The sequence below is a fragment of the Mustela putorius genome, unplaced genomic scaffold, assembly GCF_011764305.1.
Source record: "Mustela putorius furo isolate JIRA1106 unplaced genomic scaffold, ASM1176430v1.1 tig00003836_pilon_pilon_pilon, whole genome shotgun sequence".
NCBI lineage: Eukaryota > Metazoa > Chordata > Mammalia > Carnivora > Mustelidae > Mustela > Mustela putorius.
Genome location: NW_025421989.1, coordinates 11,384,945 through 11,410,012, shown reverse-complemented (window position 1 = coordinate 11,410,012; position 25,068 = coordinate 11,384,945). Strand labels below are relative to the sequence as shown.

Sequence of the window (25,068 nt, the reverse complement as noted above, 5' to 3'; positions counted from 1 at the left end):
GGACGCTCTGGGAGTGCATTCCATCAGCTCCCTGAAAGCCAAAGGAAGGGTTCCCATTCAGTGCTGTTCACTGCTGCCCGGAGCGTGTCTTCTATGAAGCTGCTTAACTAGGGGTAAAGGAGGAAGCAGATACTTCCTGGCAACCAGGACTTGAACTAAGCTGATCCCTGAGTCATAAATACTCAGCAAGATTCTGGATTCAGGGTTCTGGGAGTCGGGGGTATAACCACAGAACTTCTCAGTGAAGGAAGAATAGAGAAAAAGAAAGACAACCCCGCCCCCAGTGAAGGTGAAACTACTAAACAAAATTCCAAAGCACATACAGGTGATTATTACTAAGAAAGATAGCCAATAAAGTTTATCACCAGGATATAAATCATATATATATTCATTTAAAATAGAATTTGAAGAAATAAGTGTATTTGGGACCCTCAAAGAGATAAAGAAAGGAATAATATAAGATATAATGACAAATTAGGAGAAACATACAGAAATGAAGTGAAATGGAATTAGAAATATGGTGATTGAAATTAAAAACTTACCAAAATAAACTATAGGCTCACACAGTTGGGGAACTGGTGATTGGGAAGATGAACCAATTAATTTAACACATTGAAGAGAGCTGAAGGGAGAACCAAACGTAAAGGTGAAAGCACATTTAGGAGACCTGTAAGATTACTAACAGACTCCAATACATGTCTGATAAGTATTTCAGAAATAATTGAGACAATGTAATACATAGAATAATGAAAAATATAATGCTTGAAAAGATAAAGAATTGAAATTTGGAATGGCCTCAAGATTCAAACTGCTGCGAAGGCCTCTGTTGCAACTTCTCAACCCTGCCATTATAGACAATATGTAAATGAATGTGCCAATAAAACTTTAGTCATAAAACAAGCAGGTGGCAGGCTGAATTAGGCAAGGGGGCTGTAGTTTGACAGCCCCTGATCTAGAGCAGGAACCATTGTTTATATTTTCATGTAAATCCCTCCAGATTTTGTATATGTAATTTTATATACATGATTAATAACGGTTAATTGTTTATGCATATATATATATATCATGTATGTCTTACACACATAAATTAAAGAGACATCATAACGGAATCATACATGACTTGGACCACACTTGCTCCTCTGAGCACCCACTTTTGGACAACACTCAGTATTCATCATCGTATCTAAAAACAAAAAGTCCTACTCCTAAAATACTGATGAATGAGGCAGATTTTAACTAAAGTTTCTGAGGGGCAGTGGAGGAGCATTGCGCACATCACACCACTCAACATAAAGCTTCCTAAAGGCCCCATCTGCTCACCTCTCTTTCCCCTCTCTGCCTCCCCCTGCAGCAGACAGCCGATCTCCACCTCTCTGTCAACCTTTCTCAGTACCATCCTGCAGCTGCCCTGGTCCCTCGGCTCCCCCCTCACCCAGCTCTAAAAATCCCCTCAGCCCGCATGTCGGAGCTGCCCAGGAAAACAAAGATCCAGTAACCCCAGGCTCAGCAGGAGAAAATCTGGGTCCCAACCATGGACAGACCCCTGTACGGTTTTTCTAGCATGTTCCAAGGAGGAGCTTGTGTCATTCTGTCCTAGTATATATCTCTGTCACTGGTTTTGATGACCATGTAGTATTTCATTGTATGTAAGTATCATTGTTTATATAACCTAGCCCCAAATTTTAAATAATTGAGCTACCATACTGAAAACATTGTGTTAGCGGGGTCATTTGTCACTTGTGCATGACATATGCACAAATCCATGCATTGTGTCAGCCAATACAGTTCGTGCAACAGTGTGGGAAGCAAATTTTCAACATAAACTTTAGAAGTGCATTTTCTCAGAAAAAGAAAGATGTCTTTGAAATAGTAAACAGGTTTTTCCAAAAAAAGGCTCAGGATCTTAAAACCGTCCTGTCTCGTGTGACTGCAGGCAGGGTCCCTGGGACCTTGTGGGCCAGTTTCTCAGATCGCAGGGACGAAAGCAATTATCACTGGCTCCTGTCACAAAAATAGTATGATTTTGAAACCTGTATTTGGTTCCTGTGGCTGCTGTACAAAATTACCACAAAGTGGGTGGCTTAAAACAATAAAGATGGATTCTCTCACAGTTCTGGAATCCAGAATTGTGAAATCAAGGTGTTGACAGGGCTGTGCTCCTTCCAAAGGCTTTTGGAGAGAAGCCTTCCTTGCCTCATCCAGCTTCTGGGGGCTCCAGGCCATTCCCGGCTTATGGCTACATTCCTTTAACTTCTGCCTCCGTCTTCACAACACTTCTGTGCCCATGTCTTCCCCCCGTGCCTCTTACAAGGACATTTTGTCTGTGGATTTAGGGTCCACCTGGGTAATCCCAGATTACCTAGGGTCACCTCTGATGTTTATCATTAACTTCATGACATCTGCAAAGATCCCTTGCCCAAATAAAGTCACATGCCCAGGTTCTGGGGGTTAGTAGGTGGACGTATCATTTTAAAGTCCACCATTCAACCCACTTTGATGTTGTTTTTTGTTCCAAGAACCCAAGGGGAATAATTTTTTATATTTATATTTATTTATTTTATTATTATTTTTTAAGACTGTATTGATTTATTTGACAGAGAGCAACAGTGAGAGAGGGAACACAAGCAGGGGCAGTGGGAGAGGGAGAAGCAGGCTTCCCGCCAAGCAAGGAGCCCGATGTGGGGCTCCATCCCAGGACCCTGGGATCATGACCTGCGCCCCCCCAGGCGCCCCAAGGAGAGTAATTTCTTTGATTCAATCATAAATGAGCAGAATGTGAATCAGAAATACTAACTAGTATTTTTCCTAGATACTGGTGTGCATCTGAATAATCCCTCTAATTTCTTCTCAGTTCTATTTACGTCTTTAAGCGTCAGCAATGAGGGTTATCAAAACAAACTAAAACTTTAGTAACTGGCTTTGAAACCAGTATTTTTTTTTTTTTTTAAAGCGGGCATCTCGGTCAACGTTAGAACGGTCTGAACAGCAGATTAGGGCAGCTTCTGGTTTGGAGGAACTGCTGCGAATCACCCACCTCGAGGACTGGAAGCTGTGGAGATGCCGACTGAAGCTCAAAAGTTTGACCAGCACAGACTCTCGCTCCGCATCGCATCGGGCCACCAGGTTTGCGGCAACTTTCTATGACATTGAGACTCTAAAAGGTAGGTGTGCGCCTGCGCATGCACATGTGTGTGTGTATGTGTGCATGCGTGCGTGTGCGTGTAAGCCAGTTCTCACTCTTTGTCAGCTTCCAACACAGGCAGCAGCTTCTTCCAGAGGTTTTAGGAGGGCAGGCACGTGTCCAGGAGAAGAAAAGGGTGTCTTTAACTTCATGGCCTGGATGTTAGCAAAGAATCCTGGTTTGCTGTGTTTATAGAGAAATATGTTCAATATGATTTTGAGATCTAAAACAGACACAAAAGAACACTTCAGAATTCAGAAATATATTGAACTCAGAGATGCAAATGTAAAACAAACCCAGAAAGGCCATTCTTTTTTTTTTTTTTTTTTTTTTTTTTTAATATTTATTTGACAGAGAGAAAGACACAGTGAGAGAGGGAACACAAGCAGGGGGAGTGGGAGAGGGGGAAGCAGGCTTCCTGTTTGTTGAACAGGGAGCCCGATGTGGGGCTGGAGCCCGATGTGGGGCTCGATCCCAGGACTCTGGAACCATGACCCGAGTTGAAGGCAGCGGCTTAACCCACTGAGCCACCCAAGCGCCCCAAGGCCATTCTTAATAGAAAAAAAAATATCATTGAGTTACTTGAAAACATAAAATGACATAGGGGTTCGTCAGCAAGGAGCATTCTACTGCCATACCTACATGAATAAAAACCAATAGATTAGGGATGGCTTTTTTAAATGTTTATTTATCTATTTATTTATTATTAACATATAATGTATTATTTGCCCCAGGAGTACAGGTCTGTGAATCATCAGGCTTACGCAATTAACAGCACTCACCATAGCACATACCCTCCCCAATGTCCGTCACCCAGCTACCCTCTCCAAACCCCCCGCACCCCAGCAACCCTCAGTTTGTTTTGTGAGATTAAAGAGTCTCTTATGGTTTGTCTCCCTTCCTGATCCCACTTGTTTCATTTTTTCCCTCCCTTCCCCCAACGGCCTCTCGGCACTGCCTCTCAAGTTCCTCATATGGAGAGATCATATGATAGTTGTCTTTCTCTGATTGACTTATTTTGCTCCACATAATACCCTCTAGTTCCATCCACGTTGTTGCAAATGGCAAGATTTCGGGGGTTTTGATGGCTGCATAGTATTCCATTGTGTATATATACCACATCTTCTTTATCCAATCATCTGTTGACGGACATCTAGATTCTTTCCATAGTTTGGCTATCGTGGACATTGCTGCTATAAACACTTGGACACACATGCCCCTTCAGATCACTGCATTTGTATCTTCAGGGTAAATACCCAGTAGTGTGATAGGCATGGCTTTTTTATTTCTTCAAAATTCTGTAATTTTTCTTTTTTCAGTAACAATGAAAAGTGGAAGTTGGAAGCTGAGTTGTAATATTGCATATGGAGTTTCCTAGGTGATAGAGGTGGGGAATCCGCTAGACAAAAGAATCCAAACTCCAGATAGGAAATCACCTAATTTGAAACATGATTATTCCCTAGTTAGGGTATGGAGGTTCTTCCTAAGAAAACCATTGTCGTATATGTACTGTGCCATAATTAATGAAGCTTGCCAAGCACAATGGTGTGGCTTCTGATAAGCATTTAACTTTTTGGATGATTTAGCAACACAGCACAAGAAGCCACTGTGGAGTTGTTGATCTAGCATCTGAGACTCGATTACTATATGATCATCTAGTAATGGATTGTATCTATCACATCATGCAAACTGGCCACTAAGCCAAAATTAGTTTTTGCTTTTTTTCTAGAATTATCTCTCTTTTTTCCATCTGTACAAAGATGATGTTGCACAGGCCCCTGTTGCCAGCTGTGGGGAAGGCTGTGTGAGGTTGGGACAGATCCCTTGGCAGCACAGCAGGCAGGAGTGTGAAGAGGATTCTTTGTGTTTGTGTGTGTGACTGTGTGTCTGAGTGAGTTGAGGTAGTTGGCACTCAGGCCTAGAACCCACTTTGGCTGGAGGTTTTGAGGCTCTAGCTGTTTCTGTGTGGTGAACTGGCATGGACTTCATGGCAACAAAGGGGTCAGACCTCACCTGGAGATCCAAGGCCTTAACCAGATTGCCTGTCTGAAAGTCTGAGGTGAGCCTGGAGACACTCTATGAGAATAGAGAGACAAGCATTTACCATACAACAAAGATGAGGTGATTAAAAAAAAAAAAAAAAGTGACATTGACATTCTCTAAGAAGAAACCTTAAAAATAATAAACAATTTTTAAAAGATTTTATTTGTTTATTTGAGAGAGAGAAAGAGAGTGAGAGAGCATGAGTTGGGGGAGGTGCAGAGGGAGAAGGAGGAGGGCTGCCCCCAACCACTGAGCAGAAAACCCCAATGCGGGGCTCCATCCCAGGACCTTGAGATTGTGACCTTGAGCTGAAGGCAGATGCTTAACAGACTGAACCACTCAGGCACCCAAAAATATTTTTTTAAAGAACATAAAAAATATGGAATTTTGCCAACTCTAATTAAAACATCTCTTATTACATGGAGGATCATCTGAAGTGATTTACTAAGTTAGAAGCAGTAAATAATCAAATCGATGTGTTACACCAATTGTAAATGGTTAACATCTCCCCCCACGGTTTTGGGGGTGATTCCTTGAGGCTGAGCAGTCATGCTGGGCAGTGGGAAAGAATAGTGGCATTAGACGTAATTCCACACAATTTTGATTCAAGTCTTACCACTCCAACTTTCAAAACTTAGCTTTACAAAAAAGCAAATGGAAAGCAACATTTAAGTAGACTTTTAAACAATGAATGTTTTCATAAGTTGACTGCTTGTTTTTCCCAGGATTCGTGATTAAAAACAGTGAATTAAGTAATATTCATATTAGTATCTAATTGGGTATTTTATCTCTCATGGTTATAGCCTTTAGGCTCTTTATATAAATATTCATAATTGGAAATTTAAAAGGGTCTCTTGGGTTAGAAGATTTTATGATGAACAAACAAAGTTAAGGCAAATTGTGTAGTGTATACAATGTTTCTGAGGCAGCCAAACATCTTGTCTTTTGTGTTTTCAGTGATCAAAGGAGCAACTTCTAAGGAGTACTAAGATGTGGCTGGTGTGGGGGTAAAGATATGGAAAGGTGCTTTAAGGGAATAATTAATAATTTGACTGGGGTCAAATCTCCAACAACAATGTATCTGTGTACTTCAAGCAGAAGTTCTCTTTGCCCCTTCTAGTGGAAATATGTTCACATCTGTGGGAATTCAGAATAATGTGGGAAGAGACCAGTACAGACTTGAAGATGGGGTGAAAATGGAGAACAGTTTATCTATTGCTGTATAACACATTACCCTCAAACTTAGCTGCTTGAAACACATTTTTTTGTGTGTCACAATTTCTGTTTAGAAATATAGACATGGCCTACCTGGGTGTCTCTCCTTCAGGATCTCTCCAGAGGTCGCAGCCAAGGTGTCATCTTGGGTTGCAGGCGACTTCTCATGGTTTAATCGGGGCAGGATGTGCTTCCCAGTTCACTCAGAGGTTGTTGGCAGGACTCAGTTCCTCACAGGCTGTTGAACTGAGGCCCCAGTTCTTCACAGGGCTGTTGGCCAGAGTCCGCTCTCAGTTCCTTGCCATGTGAACATGGCGGCTTGCTTCATCAGAGCCTACAAGTTGACAAGGAAGAGAAAGAGTGTGCCAGCAGGAGAGAGAGACTGCTAGCAAGACAGAAGTCACAGTCTTTTTAACCTAAGCATGGAAGTGGCATCCCATCATTTTTCCTGTATTCTCTTCATAAGACTCAAGTCATTAGGCCCAGCCCATACAGAGGAGGGGATTGTACAAGGGTGTGAACCCCAGGAGGTAGGTATCATTATCATTGGGAGTCAGTTTAAAAGCTTCCTACCACAGGAGGTTTTCACCACCCTATCCAACATATAATAAACTCTACAGTTGTATGACAAGCTAAAAGAAAATCTTTAAAATCGTCTTTTTTTTTTTAAGATTTTATTTATTTATTTGACAGAGAGAAATCACAAGTAGATGGAGAGGCAGGCAGAGAGAGAGAGAGGGAAGCAGGCTCTCTGCTGAGCAGAGAGCCCGATGCGGGACTCAATCCCAGGACTCTGAGATCATAACCTGAGCCGAAGGCAGCGGCTTAACCCACTGAGCCACCCAGGCGCCCCTAAAATCGTCTTTAACATAAAATTGAATCATTTCCCAAAAACATCTGTAGAAAGCCTCTAAAGCTTTGAGTCTCTGTCAGAATCTAGTTTTTAAAAATAAATGATGAGAGAAAAGCAAGTCCTGTTTTACAAGAAAGTAGGTAATTTTTTTATTATTATTAACATGTATTATATTCAGGGGTACAGGTCTGTGAATCATCAGTCTTACACAATTCACAGCACTCACCACAGCACAGACCCTCCCCAGTGTCCATCCCCCAGCACCCCCATCCCTCCCACCTCCTCCCCTCCAGCAGCCCTCAGTTTGTTTCCCAAGATTAAGAATCTCTTATGGTTTGTCTCCTTCTCTGGTTTTGTCTTGTTTCATTCTTCCCTCCCTTCCCTATGATCCTCTGTCTTGTTTCTCAAATTCCTTGTATCAGTGAGATCATATGATAATTGTCTTTCTCTGATTGACTTATTTTGCTCAGCATAGTACCCTCTAGTTCCATCCACGTTGTTGCAAATGGCAAGATTTCATTTCTTCTTACGGCTGCATAGTATTCCATTGTGTATATATACCACATCTTCTTTATCCATTCATCTGCTGATGGATATCTAGGCTCTTTCCATAGTTTAGTAATTGTGGACATTGCTGCTGTGAACATTGGGGTGCATGTGCCCCTTCGGGTCACTACATTTGTATCTTTAGGGCAAATACACAGTAGTGCAATTGCTGGGTCATAAGGTAGCTCTATTTTCAACTTTTTTATTTTTTATATTATTTTTATTAATATATGATGTATTATTTGCCCCAGGGCTACAGGTCTGTGAATCGTCAGGCTTACACATTTCACAGCACTCACCATAGCACATACCCTCCCCAGTGTCCATCGCCCAGCCACCCTCTCCCTACCCCTCCACCCCCCAGCAACCCTCAGTTTGTTTTGTGAGATTAAGGGTCTCTTATGATTTGTCTCCCTCCCAGTCCCATCTTGTTCCATTTTCCCCTTCCCTACCCTCCATAACCCCTCATGTTGCCTCTCAACTTCCTCATATCAGAGAGATCATATGATAATTGTCTTTCTCTGATTGACTTATTTCACTCAGCATAATACCCTCTAGTCCCATCCACGTCATTGCAAATGGCAATATTTCATTTCTTTTGATGGCTGCATAGTATTCCATTGTGTATATATACCACATCTTCTTTATCCATTCATCTGTTGATGGACATCTAGGTTCTTTCCATAGTTTGGCTATTGTAGACATTGCTGCTATAAACATTTGGGTGCACATACCCCTTTGGATCCCTACATTTGTATCTTTAGGGTAAATACCCAGCAGTGTGATTGCTGGGTCATAGGGTAGTTCTATTTTCAACTTTTTGAGGAACCTCTGTGCTGTTTTCCAGAGTGGCTGCACCAGCTTGCATTCCCACCAACAGTGTAGGAGGGTTCCCCTTTCTCTGATCCTCGCCAATATCTATCATTTCCTGACTTGTTAATTTTAGCCATTCTGACTGGTGTGAGGTGGTATCTCATTGTGCTTTTGATCTGTATTTCCCTGATGCTGAGTGATCTAGAGCATTTTTTCCTGTGTCTCTTGGCCATCTGGATGTTGTCTTTGCCGAAATCTCTGTTCATGTCTGCCCATTTCTTGATTGGATTATCTGTTCTTTGCGCGTTGAGTTCGATAAGTTCTTCATAGATTTTGAATCCTAGCCCTTTATCTGATATGTCATTTGCAAATATCTTCTCCTATTCTATCGGTTGTCTTTTGGTTTTGTTGACTGTTTCCTTTGCTGTGCAAAAGCCTTTGATCTTGATGAAGTCCAAATAGTTCATTTTTGCCCTTGCTTCCCTTGCCTTTGGTGATGTTTCTAGGAAGAAGTTGCTGCAGCTGAGGTCGAAGAGGCTGTTGCCTGTGTTCTACTCAAGGATTTTGATGGAATCCTGTCTCACATTTAGGTCTTTCATCCATTTGAGTCTATTTTTATGTGTGGTATAAGGAAATGGTCCAGTTTCATTCTTGTGCATGTGGCTGTCCAATTTTCCCAGCACCATTTATTGAAGATACTGGTTTTGTCCCCCCATTGGGCATTCTTTCCTGCTTTGTTGAAGATTAGTTGACCATGGAGTTGATGGTCCATTTCTGGGCTCTCTCTTCTGTTCCATGGATTTATGTGTCTGTTTTTGTGGCAGTACCATACTGTCTTGATGTTTACAGCTTTGTAATAGAGCTTGAAGTCTGGAATTGTGATGCCACCTGCTTTGGTTTCTTTTTCCACATTCCTCTGGTTTTTCAGGGTCTTTTCTGGTTCTATACAAATTTTAGGATTATTTGTTCCATTTCTTTGGGAAAAAGTTGATGGTATTTTGATAGGGATTACATTAATGTGTAGGTTGCTCTAGGTAGCATAGACATTTTCACAATATTTGTTTTTCCAATCCATGAGCATGAAATGTTTTTCCATTTCTTTGTGTCTTCCTCAATTTCTTTCATGAGTACTTTATAGTTTTATGAGTACAGATTCTTTGCCTCTTTGGTTAGGTTTACTCCTAGGTATCTTATGGTTTGGGGTGCAGTTGTAAATGGGATAGACTCCTTAATTTTTGTTTCTTCTGTTTTGCTGTTGGTGTATAGAAATGCAACTGATTTCTGTGCATCGACTTTACATCCTGACACTTTACTGAATTCTGTATGAGTTCTAGCAGTTTTGGGGTGGAGTCTTTTGGGTTTTCCACATAAAGCATCATGTCATCTGCGAAAAGTGGGATTTTGACTTCTTCTTTGCCGGTTCAGATGCCTTTTATTTCTTTTTGTTGTCTGATTGCCGAGACGAGGCCCTCTAGTACTATAGTACGTAATATTTTTATTCCCAGAGGCTTGTCTCTTTTTCTTGTTTCTCTCATATTCGCTAGAATGGCCGGAATATTGGCCCTGCCATCAAAAGGAACTGGCATATTCAATTATTTACTTAAACATCAGTATTAGGCACTCGCCCATGAAAAAATCCCCGCTCAAGGAAAGATTGGTTCCACTTAAATTTCCATTCATGTAACTGACCCACTTTGAATCCTACCGTGGTTACTGAAACAACCAACAGAAATGTATTTCTTGACAGCGTGAAGACCTACCCACACCTGACTTCAAGTGGAAGATAAGCTATCCAGCTGTGTCCTTAAATTGCTTAACAAATGCCACTTACACGTTATTTCTCTGCATGCTTCTGTTTACCTCCTTACTAGGCAGCTTTTCCGGTGTAGTTTTATACCAGAGAAGGTATTGTATATGTGGGAAGGAGCACAGATTTTGGTTTTGATTTTTCTGAAAACAGTCTTTCGCTAGGGGATAGACAGAAAATATCCATCTCGTAAGATAACCAGCCCTGCCCACGTGAACGTGACCGCGTGCGGCCTGACCTTGGCGCACGCTGGCCTGTCAAGGCCATTTCCGGGGCCGGCCCCCAGGAGCTTCCTCTCCGCAGTTATAGATGAGGAATGGCAGCGGACTCAGTGCAGCCCCCGAGAGACGTGCGTGGAGGTGGCCAGCGAGCTCGGGAGGAGCACCGACACCTTCTTCAAGCCGCCCTGTGTCAGCGTGTTCCGGTGCGGCGGCTGCTGCAATGAGGAGAGCCTCGTCTGCATGAACACGAGCACCTCCTACGTTTCCAAGCAGGTAGGGGGGCACTCGCCAGTGTGGCCCTTACGAAGCCCCGAGGACAGGCGTGTTGATAGCTACAGCGAGGCTTGCTGCTGGGCTAAATGCCCTGTGGGCATGATCTCATTTAATTCCCGAACCCAGCTCAGAGGGTAGCCTAGTATCTGCCTCTGTCTGAGCCCAGGGAGCTAACCTGGGGCAGAGCTGGGACTCTAACCCAGGCCTGTGCAACTCCAGGGCCTGAACGGCTTATCAGCTTCTGTCTCTCTGATGCTATAATGTCCAGAATCAGAAAATCACGTGGGAGTTCACTAGAACAGACGATAAAAGGAATGAAGACATCTGCACTACCTTGTGTATCCGTTGGGGGCTGTGTTGTTCCAGGGGAGCGACTGAGAAGAGTTGGATGGGTGGTGTGGGCGGAACTATGGGAAGGAGGAAGGGCTGGGAAGTACCCAGTGCTAACAAGAGCAGGGAGCTCTTGCCATCCTTGGGCCGAAGAGGCTGGAGCAGTTCTGGAACCCAGAGAGAAAGGGGAGAAGAGCGCTGCTAGACTGGTTGGAGGAGTGGCGGCAAGAATTTGGGGGGGGAGGGGCAAGAGGACCTCTAGATGGAGACGTGGGGGTCAGCATCTTTAGACCCAGGGCCCGGTGGGGGAGGAAGGAGTGAGGGCAGCATCTCTGGAGGGGACATGGAGCGCACTTAGCACAAAAGATCTTTGAAAAGTAGTCTGTAGCCCCCATGAAAGAAATCATTCTTCCCTCTCCATCTTGTAAAATCTCTTGTGCCCAGTAGGTTAGTTTTTCTTTCTATCTCTACCATATTGTTGTCCAGTGTAAGAAATGTTACATTGAAGAGCAGTAATAACAAACGTAGGAAAAGATATGAATAGGCTGTAAGTCCGAGCGCATTCCGTTGAGTTCTGTGTCACATGTTCCTTATGCGCGTTCAGGCTTTCATTCACTTGGTCACATTCCGGACGCCATCTAGTCTCGGTTTGTGAACAGAGGTACAATAATAAAATGACATACGCAATGAATATATATCCATGGTAGGAAGTTATCTTTTTTAAGAAAGCTTTTTAGGGGCACCTGGGTGGCTCAGTGGGTTAAGCCTCTGCCTTTGACTCAGGTCATGATCTCAGGGTCCTGGGATCAAGCCCCGAGTTGGGCTCTCTGCTTAGTGGGGAGCCTGCTTCCCCCTCTCTCTCTGCCTGCCTCTCTGCCTACTTGTGATCATCAAATAAATAAAATCTTAAAAAAAAAAAAAAGAAATTTTTTTTAGAGAGGACACAAGGAAGAGGAAGGGCAGAGGGAGAGAGAGAGAGAGAGAATCTCCAGAAGACTCCACATCCAGTGCAGCGACCGGTGCAGGGCTGGATCTCAGGACCATGAGATCATGACCTGAGCCCAAATCAAGAGGCAGATGCTTAACCAGCTAAGCTACCCAGCATCCCCCCCGGCCCCTGCTTTTTTTTTTTTTTTTTTTAGAGGAATCTTTTCTTATTGGTAGAAAGGATGGAATGCTGATTTGATAATAGTTGAACTTATCCTTAATTTTGTTTCCCCTACCTCCCAAAATATTCCACAAACTGTTCAGTTTTTTTCCCAAATTCTTTTAGAGAATATTGGAACTTGTAAAAAATTTGACCTCTCACTATTTGACAATCAGGGGGAAAGTGACGTAAGCATGGCTAAGCACCAACTATCAGTAGAAACAAGCTTGCATAACATAAGAGGCTTTGGTTCACGACCATGTTATTCCCTAAAGCATAGCTGAAAAATTTCACAAGGATATGAAGTTTATGCAAAGTAAACACTCTAAAAATGTTTTCTTACTTAGACTCATAGAGGGTCCAACACATATCAAAGGGTCAGAATAAACACAACTTTAATGGATTGTTTCCACTTAATAGAGACTTGAGTACTTTGTTGTACCCAACAAATAATTAGTTTTAAAGAATGTACTTAAGTATAAGCCTACAGAAGTTTTCTGTTCCAAATATGCACACTTGAACATTTTAATAGTGGCTTAAAAAAACTACCTTCACCCCAAAGTAATGGACTGGTTGATGAAATACACCTTTGAAACTAAGTGAATAAATGAATACTCGGTGTAGTTAGGACTACATGGAATGGGGACTGATTGAACAGAACACTAAAATCAAGTTCAAATTTATACAGACACCCTAGAACCAGTCTAAAAACAAAGTAAATGACATTTCACTGAATTCTACTTGGCAGGATCCCATCTTGCTTCTTCAGGTCACAGACATTTTTTTCCAGAAAGTCATATTCTTTTTTTTTAAAGCTTTTATTTATTTATTTGACAGAGCGAGACACAGCGAGAGAGGGAACACAAGCAGAGGGAGTGGGAGAGGGAGAAGCAGGCGTCCCACCAAGCAGGGAGCACAACTCGGGGCTCGATCCCAGGACCCCGAGATCATGACCTGAGCTGAAGGCAGATGCTTAACAACTGAGCTACCCAGGTGCCCCAATAAGGCATATTCTTAAGAGTATCACCTCTGACTCTGGAGCAAACTGTCTGAATTCAAATCCCTACTCTTCCAATAAATAGTTATGTGGCCTTAGGCATGTTATGTAATCTCTCTGTGTATCTGTTTTTTCACCCATAGAGTTGGGGGTGGATGAAGAAAAAACCCACCCTATAATGTTGTTATAAGGGGTAAAGTAATGAATATAAAATAGGACCCGGCATATAGAAACCTAGAAAGAATGCTATTCATGTTACCTATAGTATCTGGTTGGGCAGGGTGATCTTGTATCAGCCAGTTATTACTGGGTAATGCTGTGTAATATATACCCTAAAATGTGGTTTCAAATGATAATAACTTATCCTTACCCATGTATTCAGAGATCAGTTAGTTTGGAGTGGACTTGACTCCAGGCTACAGGTTAAATGAAGGTCTGTTCCCTGAGTCTCTCATCCCTTGGCCCAGCACACCTGCCAAATCACGCTCTTCTCATGGCCACAGCATACGCAGGAGAAAATGAGCCCACAAAGCACACACAGTTCAAGTTTGTAGTTGTGTCATGTCTGCTAGTATCCTGTTGGCCAAAGGAAGTCACATAGCCACACCCAAAGTCAACAAACAGGGAACTATTCCTTCAGTGGAGATGGTATGAGAAAGAATAAGTAAAGAGTTCTGGACAATAATCTATTCACCATGGTCTCCAACGTCAGAGCTATAATTTCACTCAGTCTGTATAATTTACACTCAAATTTAAGACAGGAGCAGATACCAACAGTGCTTTTTACAGGAGTACCAGCGACACCAAAAAGTTAAGAGACTCAGTCAGGCTTAAATACTTGTTAAAGTTGTGTAAGCCCAGTGTCCCAATTCCCAGCCCAGCATCCTTTTCATCATGCCAGCCCTTATCCTTATTAGTTAATAAGCTAATTAATGTTGTTAATGGACAGCTTTGCCAAAGTCACTCCCATAAAGGACAAAGGCAAAAACGCAGACTATAGAAATTATTATCTAAGAATATATGTGTGTTGTGGTTCTTTCTCTCTTCCAGCTTTTTGAGATATCAGTGCCTTTGACTTCCGTACCTGAATTAGTGCCTGTTAAAGTTGCCAACCATACAGGTTGTAAGTGCTTGCCAACGGCTCCCCGCCATCCGTACACTATTATCAGAAGATCCATCCAGACCCCAGAAGAAGATCAGTAAGCCCTTCTTGTATTCAGTTATGCTTGTTCTTGAGTTTGCTAAAGTTGTATGTGGAGAATTCTTCCTTAATTAGGTGTTAGGTGGATATTGCATTAGGACCAAAAAGCTCAGTGGTTATGAACTTACCCATCTACTTACAGACACCTTTGCTCTTTTTTAAAATTATTTTTAGGGGCAACTGGGTGGCTCAGTGGGTTAAGGCCTCTGCCTTCGGCTCAGATCATGATCCCAGGGTCCTGGGATCGAGTCCTGCATCGGGCTCTCTGCTCAGCAGGGAACCTGCTTCCTTTTCTATCTCTCTGTCTGTCTCTCTACCTACTTGTGATCTCTCTCTGTCAAATAAATAAATAAAATCTCTAAGAAAAATAATTTTTTAATTATTTTAAATCAAACTTAATTATTTTAAATAATTAAAAATAATTAAAATATTTAAATATTTAAAATAACTTCATTATTGTAATCTTTTAAAAAATAATTCTTCTTATTTTTTCTTTCTTTTTTCTTTCTTCTTTCTTTCTTTCTTTCTTTCTTTCTTTCTTTCTTTCTTTCTTTTTTAAGAGAGAGAGTACATGCCTGCATGTGAGATCAGGGGGTGGGGTAGGGGGCAGAGGGGAAGAGGGAGAGGGAGAGAGCTCATCTCAAGTAGGCTCCATGCCCACACCCAGTGTGGAGCCTGATGCCGGACTCGATCTTACCACCTGAGATCATGACCTGAGCTGAAATCACGAATCAGGTATTTAACCAACTGCGCCACCCAGGCACCCCTAGACACCTTTTTTTCTTTTTAAAGATTTATTTATTTTAAAGAGAGAGCGAGCATGGGCGGATGGGGGGTGGAGTAGAGGGAGAGGGAGAGAGAAACTCAAGCAGACTCTAAGCTGAGCAGGGAGCCACATGCGGGGCTTGACCTCATGACCCTGAGATCATGACCGGAGCCGAAAACAAGAGTCAGACACTTAACTGACTGAGCCACCCAGATGCCCTCACACCTTCGATCTTAATATGCATAGTCCAGTGGAATTGTATAATTCTTCTTCAGCCTTAGCTTTGGCTCATGTCCCTATTCCAGAACAAGCATTACATGGAACTCATTTCTGGCTGTCTATCCTTCTAAGTCCCCAAATTGGCAAGTGGGGGGAGTGGGGGGAAGGTTCCCAAAGTCCCCAAGAGTGACAAAACTGTATGCATCTGTGTTTGGTGATTATTCTGACTTTCCTTTTCTGAGTCCCAAATGGAAAAGTCTTATTTTCAATTAAAATGGCTTAAGATTGATTTGACTTTGAAATTTCTTGAGAGTAGTCTGTAGTTCTTTATGAAACAAATTATGACACCCTGATGTCCTGAAATCTAAGGTAAGAACCACGGATTTGCGGGGAGGGAGGAGGAAGGAATTCCATAAAGAGAAACCAAGGGTAGACGCCGCTGAATGAAAATCTAAAATGAGTAAGCTAGATACTTCGATCTTGTAGAAGTGGAGCAGTAAATGTGTTGGATGAGTGGTAAGTGGACTGAACTGGTACTTATGTTAGTTATTACCCAGCCAAGAAGACACTTCTGTTGCTCTTAAGCACAAATGAAAGCTCCTGGGGAGAGATTGCTTATCCTCGTGTTCCTGCTGTCCTCGCCAGTGCTCTTCTCTCCATTTTATTTTTAAAGTTTTATTTATTTATTTGACAGAGAGCAAGCATGTGTGCGGGGCAGGAGGAAAAGCAGGAGAGAAGGAATTTTAGGCAAGCACCACACCCAGGATGGAGCCCCACATGGGCTCGATCTCATGACCCAGAGATCACGACTTGACCCCAAAATCCAGAGTCAGATACCCAAACAACTATGCCACCCAGTTGCCCCTTATCTCCGTCTTAAAGAAGGAAGTGTTTAAGAGCTGTGACAGCTAATTTGCACAGTTTTAACAGCAGCCTTCTTAAAAAGATTATAACTGTCCAAAATTACAGTTTAGTTTCCAAATAGAGTATTTGTGCTTACAGATTTGCTGTCTAATAACAAGCAATTCATAAATATGGATTAAGCTCCTTTAAAACCTTAACTATTCTCCCCCTCAGAAATGTATTCAGTCTTTAAAAAAAAAAAAAGCCACAAAGGTGTGATTACCCTTGAAAGATTTTAAATCTGGTTTATTGTTTTCTTTTCCTAGCTGCTCCCATTCTAAGAAACTCTGTCCTATTGACATGCTGTGGGACAGCGACAAATGCAAATGTGTTTTACAAGAGGAGAATCCACTCGTTGGAATGGAAGGTAATGATGACAGTAAGGAAATAATAACAGTAATAATAAAAATAACAATTGTAACTCACACATACCAAGTGCTTACAATGACCAGGCAATGTTGTAAGCCTTTTCGATGCATTAACTCATTTGAGCCTCGCAACAATCCATAATGTACTATTATTTTTTTTTAAGATTTTATTTATTTATCTAACAGGCAGAGATCACAAGTAGGCAGAGAAGCAGGCAGAGAGAGAAGGAAGCAGACTCCCTGTTGAGCAGAGAGCCCGATGCAGGGCTCCATTCCAGGACCCTGGGATCACGACCTGAGCTGAAGGCAGAGGCTTAACCTACTGAGCCACCCAGGCGCCCCCATAATGTCCTATTCTTATCCCTTTTTTTTACGATGACAAAATGGACACACCAAGATGTCTTGTCATTTTCTCCAGATTACACCCCTAAGAGTGACAGAAGCAGTCAGGTCCCAGAGTCCTCTCTGCTCTCATTATACAGATAAGTCTTCCAGTGCAGGACTCTTTCAATCTTAAAGAAAAGCCCAGGGATTAGAGCAACCCCCAACACTGGGTTTGAAAGGCAGTGGCAGCCTTTCATGAAAGCCACTTCCAAACTCAACACTAGTCAACCACATGTTACTAATTTATTTGTTTAAAAGTCTCACAGGAACATAAAGTAATTTTAGACTTGTTGGTTTCTTTCAACAGTGGCATGTGGAAACAGGCCAATTACTTGAGGGAAAAAAATGGGGAGTGGGAGAAAACTTTTTCTGAAACTAGGGCAAAGTAAAAGCAAAACATGGCTAGCTAATGGGCTGAGAGGAGCTGGGTAGCCAATCCCATCACTGCTCAAAGTCGCAGTGCTGTGACGTTTGATGACGACTCTGGCTGAAAATGGATGCATTGTTAAAATTTCTTTCCCAGAGAACGTGACAGAATTCCACTGGAAAAAAAAAAAAAAAATCACAAGGACTCATGCGCTTTGAACCTTGCTTGTTTTAAGCTGATCTACAAGCAAGACTCTGTAAGGACTAAACTACTCTATACAATGCTGTCCTAGAAACTGTAAATAAAATTCCATTTTCTTGACTTCTGTCCCTCCGCTTCCTTCTAAATGTTTTCCTGAAAGCTCATGCCGGTCCTGAATGTGGTCTGCATCCTTCCCACCAAGTGTTGAGATTGTCCTCCACTAGAGTATACCTCAGTCCTGGGGAAGCCTGCCACCCGCCGAGGCAGCCCAGTTACCCTGGGCTCACCTTTGTTGGTTACTAAACCGTATTGAACCTCCGTCTGTCTTTCCACAACAGGACTGTTCAATGGAATGACAGTGAGAGTCACAGATGTGACTCACATTTTGTAGTACTCACATTAAGAAGGTCAAAAGGAACAAGTCCGTTTAATATTTATATCTTTTTATTTAATCTAACATATCAAAATAGAATCATTTCAGCATGGTCTCTGTATGCAATTCCTCAGTGAGCTGTCCTGGGGGGAGACTCAGCGGGCGCTTGAGTGTGCCTAGGGTGGGAAGAGTGGGGGGCAGGGAAGGAGAGAAGTGCTCTGACCAGGGCCAACACAAGTGCTCAGGACAGGAAGTGAGCGAAGGTAGCAGGTCAGCATGCTAAAAACAGTTCAGCCTGGTGGGAACATAATGGGAGGGGGCTGGGTAGATGTGAGAGAGGAAGCTGGAGAGGTTCACAGGGAACGTTGGGCATCTTGTCCCAGACACTGGATGTGATGCTAAGGCAAAGGGAACCCCTCATCTCGTTCAAGCAGGAGAGCAAGAGCACCAATTAGAAATTTTTTAAAGATTCGTTTATTTATTTTAGAGAGAGAGAAAGAGCACGCGTGCATGCACATAAGCCCACAAGTTGGGGGAGGGGCGGGGGTAGGGGAGAATCTTCAAGCAGACTTCCCGCCGAGCACGGAGCACACCAGGGACTCTTGCTCATGAGCCATGAGATCACGAACCATGAGCTGAAACCAAGAGTCAGACACTTAATGGACGGAGCCACCCAGGAGCCCCAAGGAAGCACCAGCTTGAATTTTAACACAATCAGCCAGTGACAGGATAGAAGAGGATGTGTTGGCCGAGGGTAGGAAAGGAGGCAAGGGCCTTTGGGGACGTGGTGGCCGGGATAGAAGCAAGAGACATGGGGTAGCTAGTTCACGGTCACTCCTCCAGTAAGCTCATCAAACTGATGACATACACTGAATTTACTGTTCACTAAACACCCTTTGCACACACGTGACTGTTAAGCCAACTGCCTTTTCTACATCTACAATGACTTCTCTTCTTGAATGAGTGCATGTGGCTTAGGGAATCCAAGACCAGTTTAATTTCATCTCATTGGATTCAGATGATAGCTTTAAAGTGTTACAACAAACAATAGCAGAAAAGGAAAACTGGGAAGTCCTTATGTTATATTTTAAATTCTTCAAGGTAGCCACAACTTTAAGAATTGATTTGGAAAAAAAATCCACGAGCTTATTGATAAAAATGATGAATGAAACAAGACTGGGAACAGAACTCATGGCATTCCATCATCAACCTCCCTAGGCTTGAAATCAGTATATAATAGTTTCACGTATCACCCTTGGCTAGTTGCTGCTTCACACAGTTTTCCCACACCCAATCTCTGTTACTTTTTTTTTTTTTTTTTTTAAGTAATCACTACACCGAAGTGGGGCTCGAACTCATGACCCTGAGATCAAGAGTCACATGCTCTATAGCCTGAGCTAGCCAAGTCCCCCAGTCTCTGTTGCCTTTAACTAATGTCTATAGGGATTGAAGCCAGCCTCTGCCAACGACCTCAGCAAACGCCTAGTGGACTGTTTCCCTAAACCACTCAAGGGCGTTGGTGCTACTCGAAGGGGTCTAAATGAATCTCTACCGCCACCTAGTGATTCGTGTGGGTCTTTTAAGAACTACTTAACTATCCTTTAATAATCGGTTTGTTTTGTTTTTACTTTTTATTTTAATTCCAATATAGTTAATATACACTGTTATAGTAGTTTTGGGTGTGCAATATAGTGATTCAGCAATTCTTTTGAATTTCACGTCACCTGGTGCTCATCACATTAAGTGCTCTCCTTAATACCCATCCCCTGTCCCCACCCCCGCCCCCGCAGCCCCCTACCCACCTCCCCTCTGGTAACCATTAGTCTGCTCTCTAGAGTTAAGAGTCTGTTTCTTGGTTTGTCTCTCTCCCTCTCTTCTTCCCCTTTGCTTGTTTTGTTTCTTACTTTCCATATGTGAGTGAAATCACAGGGTAATTGTCTTTCTCTGCCTGACTTATTTCATGTAACATTATACTCTCTAGCTCTATCCACGTCTTGCATGTGGAAAGGCTTCATTCTTTTTATGACCAAATAATATTCCACGGTATTCGTATATACCACTTCTTTATCCATTTATCAATCAATAGACAATTCCAGACTTAAAGTTATATTATAAAGCTGTAGTCACCAATATAGTATGGTACTGACACAGAAATGGACACATAGATGAACGGAACAGAATAGAAAACCCAGAAATGAGCCCACAATTATACAGTCAATTAATCTTTGACAAAGCAGGAAAAACTATCCAATGGGAACAATGTATTCTCATCTTGCCCCAAAGTGACATATGCCTCATTGGCATATGGCTTATAAAGATTACCTTTTTCCTCTTCACACACCTCCAAGAATCTCCCCAGATCTGGCCTTCCAACATGCTTTCCACATGGTTCCTTGAATATCATCAACCAAAGAGAAATTAAAACTATGAGATTAGACAACCTGAGATTGCCATTTTGATATACTATCAGTAGTCAGATACTGACAAGAACATATGGTTTAACCCAATGTCTTGGAACGATGGAATTCGTTCAATTCTGATCATCAATTCGAATTCTTCAGAGTCTTCATATATCTGCCTGTTTTAGGACCCTTTTATTAGGGCAGATGAACTCAACATTTATCATGTGCCTATTTTGTCAGAATCATGAGCTCCGATTCCTATAACCTTCAGCATCTTTTAATGGACAAATGTAAGCAGCGTAAGAAAGGACAGGATGGAAATATGCAGAGGACAAGGGTGCTTAGCTGAACTTATAGAAGTTGGGAAAGATACTGGGGAGAAAGGTGATGGGCAGGGAGAAAGGCAAGGCCAAAAGCACGGAGCTGAGAGATCCTGGCATATCAGGGGAACAAAAAGTAGAATAATTTGGTACGGAGGGAACACAGGATATATATGGAAGGGGAAGGTGAGAGGGAGAGACATCAGTCTGGGAGGTTAGTAAGATCTGGGGTCTCATATGTCCTGGTGGGTAAACCATTTCTTTAAATTGGGAACCTTTTAAGGAACTTAAAGCAGTAGAACGATGTGAGTAGATTTACATTTGATAATAGTGTGGAAAATAGATAGAAGGGATAAAACTTGTGATAGCAAGATCTGTGACAGTGTTGATGGAAATGATAGAACAAATTCAGGATGGCAGAACCGGGTGGACAAAGCGATGAGACCCAATATGCCAGGAGAGTGTGGAGTGATGGCATCATTCCCTAAATGAGGTAGGTTTGGAAAGAAGTGGGTTTGGGGAAGAAATTAACCACATACTTGCCTCCAGAACCTTTAAGAAAGATGTCACAGTCAAGTTCTTCCCGAGTTTCTATCTCTTCCATTTCCTTCCAGGCTGACTGGATCTCAACTTGATGATCAGAATTGAACATGGACTAATAGTTACCCAATTGTGTGTACTCTTTAGAAGAAATCGTTGTCAACCAGGGGTGTTAAAAATCTCTCAGACCCAGGGTGCCTGGGTGGCTCAGTGGGTTAAGGCTTCTGCCTTTGGCTCAGGTCATGATCCCAGGATCCATCGGGCTCTCTGCTCAGCAGGGAGTCTGCTTCCTCTGCTCTCTCTGCCTGCCTCTCTGCCTACTTGTGATCTCTGTCTGTCAAATAAATAAAATCTTTAAAAAAAATCTCTCAGACCCTCCTCTCAGCTGAACATATTCTTCCAACAGATGTCTGTGGAATCAAAGTTTATCATCACTGGTGTATCTTTATAACAGCACTGTGATCTGTGGTGAGGAAATACATCACTCTTTCTATCCACAGCTTGGAAGGTCTAAGGTGTATTTCTATCATGCCGATACCTCTGTTCCTCCCTCCTTTTAGTCTTTGCTTCAAAATTAGGAAGGATCAGCCTCATAATTCTTAGCTATCCTATGTTTTATTCCTAATACTTGGTTGTGAAAGATTGCATTGTGTAACAAGTCACCCACCAACCAAAAAATCTCTTTAAAAATCCGATCGAAAATATTCAGCTCAAAACCTCTTTTTCACAAACGTAAGAGAACACATGCATTCGGTGTTTGTATGATGAAATCAGAGGTAAACCTCCTTCACTGCGTGGAAAGAGGAGAAGCAAAAATCGATAGGAAAGGAGATGAGGGGAATCCAAGTTATTTTCCCATGAATGGAGCGTATACAGCCAACTCCAGTGCCATATGATCCGTGCTGCAGCCACTCACGCAACCCTTTTCTCTTTCCGTCTAGACCACTCTCATCTCCAGGAACTGGCTCTCTGTGGGCCACACATGAAGTTTGACGAAGACCGGTGTGAGTGTGTCTGTAAGACCCCATGTCCCAGAGATCTCATCCAGCACCCAGAAAACTGCAGCTGCCTGGAGTGCAGAGAGAGCCTGGAGAGCTGCTGCCAGAAGCACAAGATATTTCACGCAGACACCTGCAGGTCAAGTGCATTTTCACTTTCACCTTCATTTGACCCATTGACATTGAATGTGAATGCCCTTTCTTTTGACGTGGTGACATTTCTTGTTGAGGCATTGTTTGAAGTGCCCAAGCCCCTTTTTTAGATAGTAAAACAGAGGTTTGGCAACTAAGAACAAAGTGAGAGTATATAGAGTGATGATGAATTGTGAAAGCAAGACGGTCATGGGGCACCTGGGTGGCTTAGTTGGTTAACCAGCTGACTCTTGGTTTCTGTTCAGGTCCAGATCACAGGGTCCTGGGATCGAGCCCCGTGTCAGGCTCTGTACTTAGCGGGGAGCCTGCTTGAGACTCTCTCTCTCTCTCTCCCTCTGCCCCTCCACTCCCTCTCTCAAATACATAAATAAATCTTAAAAAAAAAAAAAAGAAAGAAAGAAAATCCTGCCTGCTATTGTTGGGTATAGATCTTCAGCAAAAACTTTAACTGATGAGATTTAAACAATTATTTTGGGGGCTGAGTTTCAAATCAGCAGACTCTTTGGTTCCATCTCTCTCAATATACATCCACCTCTGTTGTTTTTTTTTTTCTTTTTTTCTTTGAAGACGGACATGGCACTGGATTTATATCACAAGAAATTTGTTGATAAATAGAACCTTTATGGGTTACTGTTTGGCCTTTCATAGATTTTTGCATCCATGTGGAATAACCACTCAGGATTTTATGTTGACATTTTAAATACATATCTGGAAAATTCACTTGGAAAACATAATCAAATCAGAACAGAGTTATTCCTTTGAATGTAGTCCTTGATTCGGAACTTTCGTGTTTATTTTCTTTTGCAACAGCTGTGAGGACAGATGTCCCTTTCACACCAGAACATGTGCAAATGGAAAACCAGCATGTGCGAAGCATTGCCGCTTTCCAAAGGAGAAGAAAGCTGCCTATGGGCTCCACGGTCAAGAAAATCCTTGACTCAACTTTGTTCTGAAGTTCCCCAGCCCTGACATTTTAAATAGTGTGCTGCTTTGCCAAGTTGCTGTCACTCCTCCCCTCTCCAGGTACTAGAAAAAGGTCCATTTTACCCAGTCCCACAGTGAATCCAGACCACTCTTCCATTACACACCAGCTGAGGATTCCCTGCCCTGCTCACTGACAGACGTCTTGCAACTGAAGATGCTCCCGAACAAGGAGAATGGAGAAGAGGGAACCTGTGTGAACCTTTTTTTTTTCTCCTAATGAATGAAAAAGGTCTGATCATCCTAGAATCAGCGGGGGCCATGGGATTGACTGCTCAAAGCCGATGAGATGATTTTATAGTCTCCAAATCCTTTGCTAATGCAACTCTCTTGTGAATTATTCTGACTCTATATTATGCAGATTTTGATTTTGTAGGATCAGCACTGATTTTCTGATGGTTGTCCAGCTTGTAGTTTGAGTTTACTGAATTACTGTTCTGTTGTTTCATATTTAAGTGTATTTAAAGAAAATAAACACCATTATTCAAGCCATGGGATTTTGTGTTATTTAATATCGTATCACTCTACATTTTATGCCAAAGGCAATAGCATGTTTTAAAGAGAGAAAGGAATTGAGAAGAGGGACGGATGGGGAGAGACATGGGCACAAAAAAAACTTGATGTCAGTTTGGGGAAGCCCAGGGAGCAGCTCTCAGAATGTTTAAGATTCTCAGTGAAGTTAAGTGTCTGCCTTGGGCTCAGGTCATAATCCTGGGGTCCTGGGATCAAGCCCCAGTCGGAGCCCCACTTCCGTCCATCTGGCCCCCTGCTCAGTAGGGAAGTCTGCTTCTCCCTCTGCCCCACCCCTCACTCGTGCTCACATTCTCTCTCTCACAGGTAACTAACATCTGAATGAATGAATGAATGAATGAATGAGATGAAGCAAATGTGACGCAAGAATTCGTTTGAAATCTGTCTTTCCTTTGAGATTCAATTTGATTTCACTTGACCAGTGTCTCGTGATGAAGGAGAGTCCAGTGATGACCCCTGATGTCTTTGAAAGCTCGCATCTTCCAGCCGCTTCCAGCTCTAACTCTGTGTCCTCATGCTTTGGTTGTTCACATCTCCCCTCTCGTGGCTAAGGGATTTTTCTATCTTTACTGCACGTTTCTGACTTTACTGCACGTTTGGCAAACCAGAATGAAGGCAGCTTTATGGGTATTAAGGCTTTTGACAAATTAAAATGTTAATGCACAGAATTAAGTTATTTAGCAAATAACTCCCTCCCTAGCATCTCGCAGAAATAGAAAGATAGATAGATCCACAATCTATTGCAACACATCATCGCAGACTTTTGTAAAGGGCTGTGTTCACGCTTCTCTCTCCATACACTGTGACCTCCTTACAATTGGAAATGCTCCTGATCAAATTTTTGTGTGACCCAAGCTGGACAATAACAAGGGGGAAGATGGTGATCAACAAACACAGCAAAGTAGTTTTGTTTCTGATGCCCACAGTAGAATTGT

General features: G+C 42.4%; 1 protein-coding gene across 2 annotated transcripts in view; it reads left to right on the top strand.

Annotated features, from left to right (window-relative positions):
- VEGFD (vascular endothelial growth factor D) overlaps nucleotides 1-24,093 on the top strand; it is a 44,541-nt gene extending 20,448 nt beyond the window's left edge. For both annotated transcript variants that reach the window (XM_045089316.1, XM_004758881.3), the window contains exons 2-7: nucleotides 2,951-3,161; nucleotides 10,762-10,952; nucleotides 14,477-14,625; nucleotides 16,782-16,882; nucleotides 22,412-22,607; nucleotides 23,432-24,093. In XM_045089316.1, the coding sequence (XP_044945251.1) occupies nucleotides 2,951-3,161; nucleotides 10,762-10,952; nucleotides 14,477-14,625; nucleotides 16,782-16,882; nucleotides 22,412-22,607; nucleotides 23,432-23,558 (975 nt within the window). In that variant the 3' untranslated portion in view covers nucleotides 23,559-24,093. The remainder of the gene's footprint in view (nucleotides 1-2,950; nucleotides 3,162-10,761; nucleotides 10,953-14,476; nucleotides 14,626-16,781; nucleotides 16,883-22,411; nucleotides 22,608-23,431) is intronic.
- The last annotated feature ends 975 nt before the right edge of the window (nucleotides 24,094-25,068 follow it).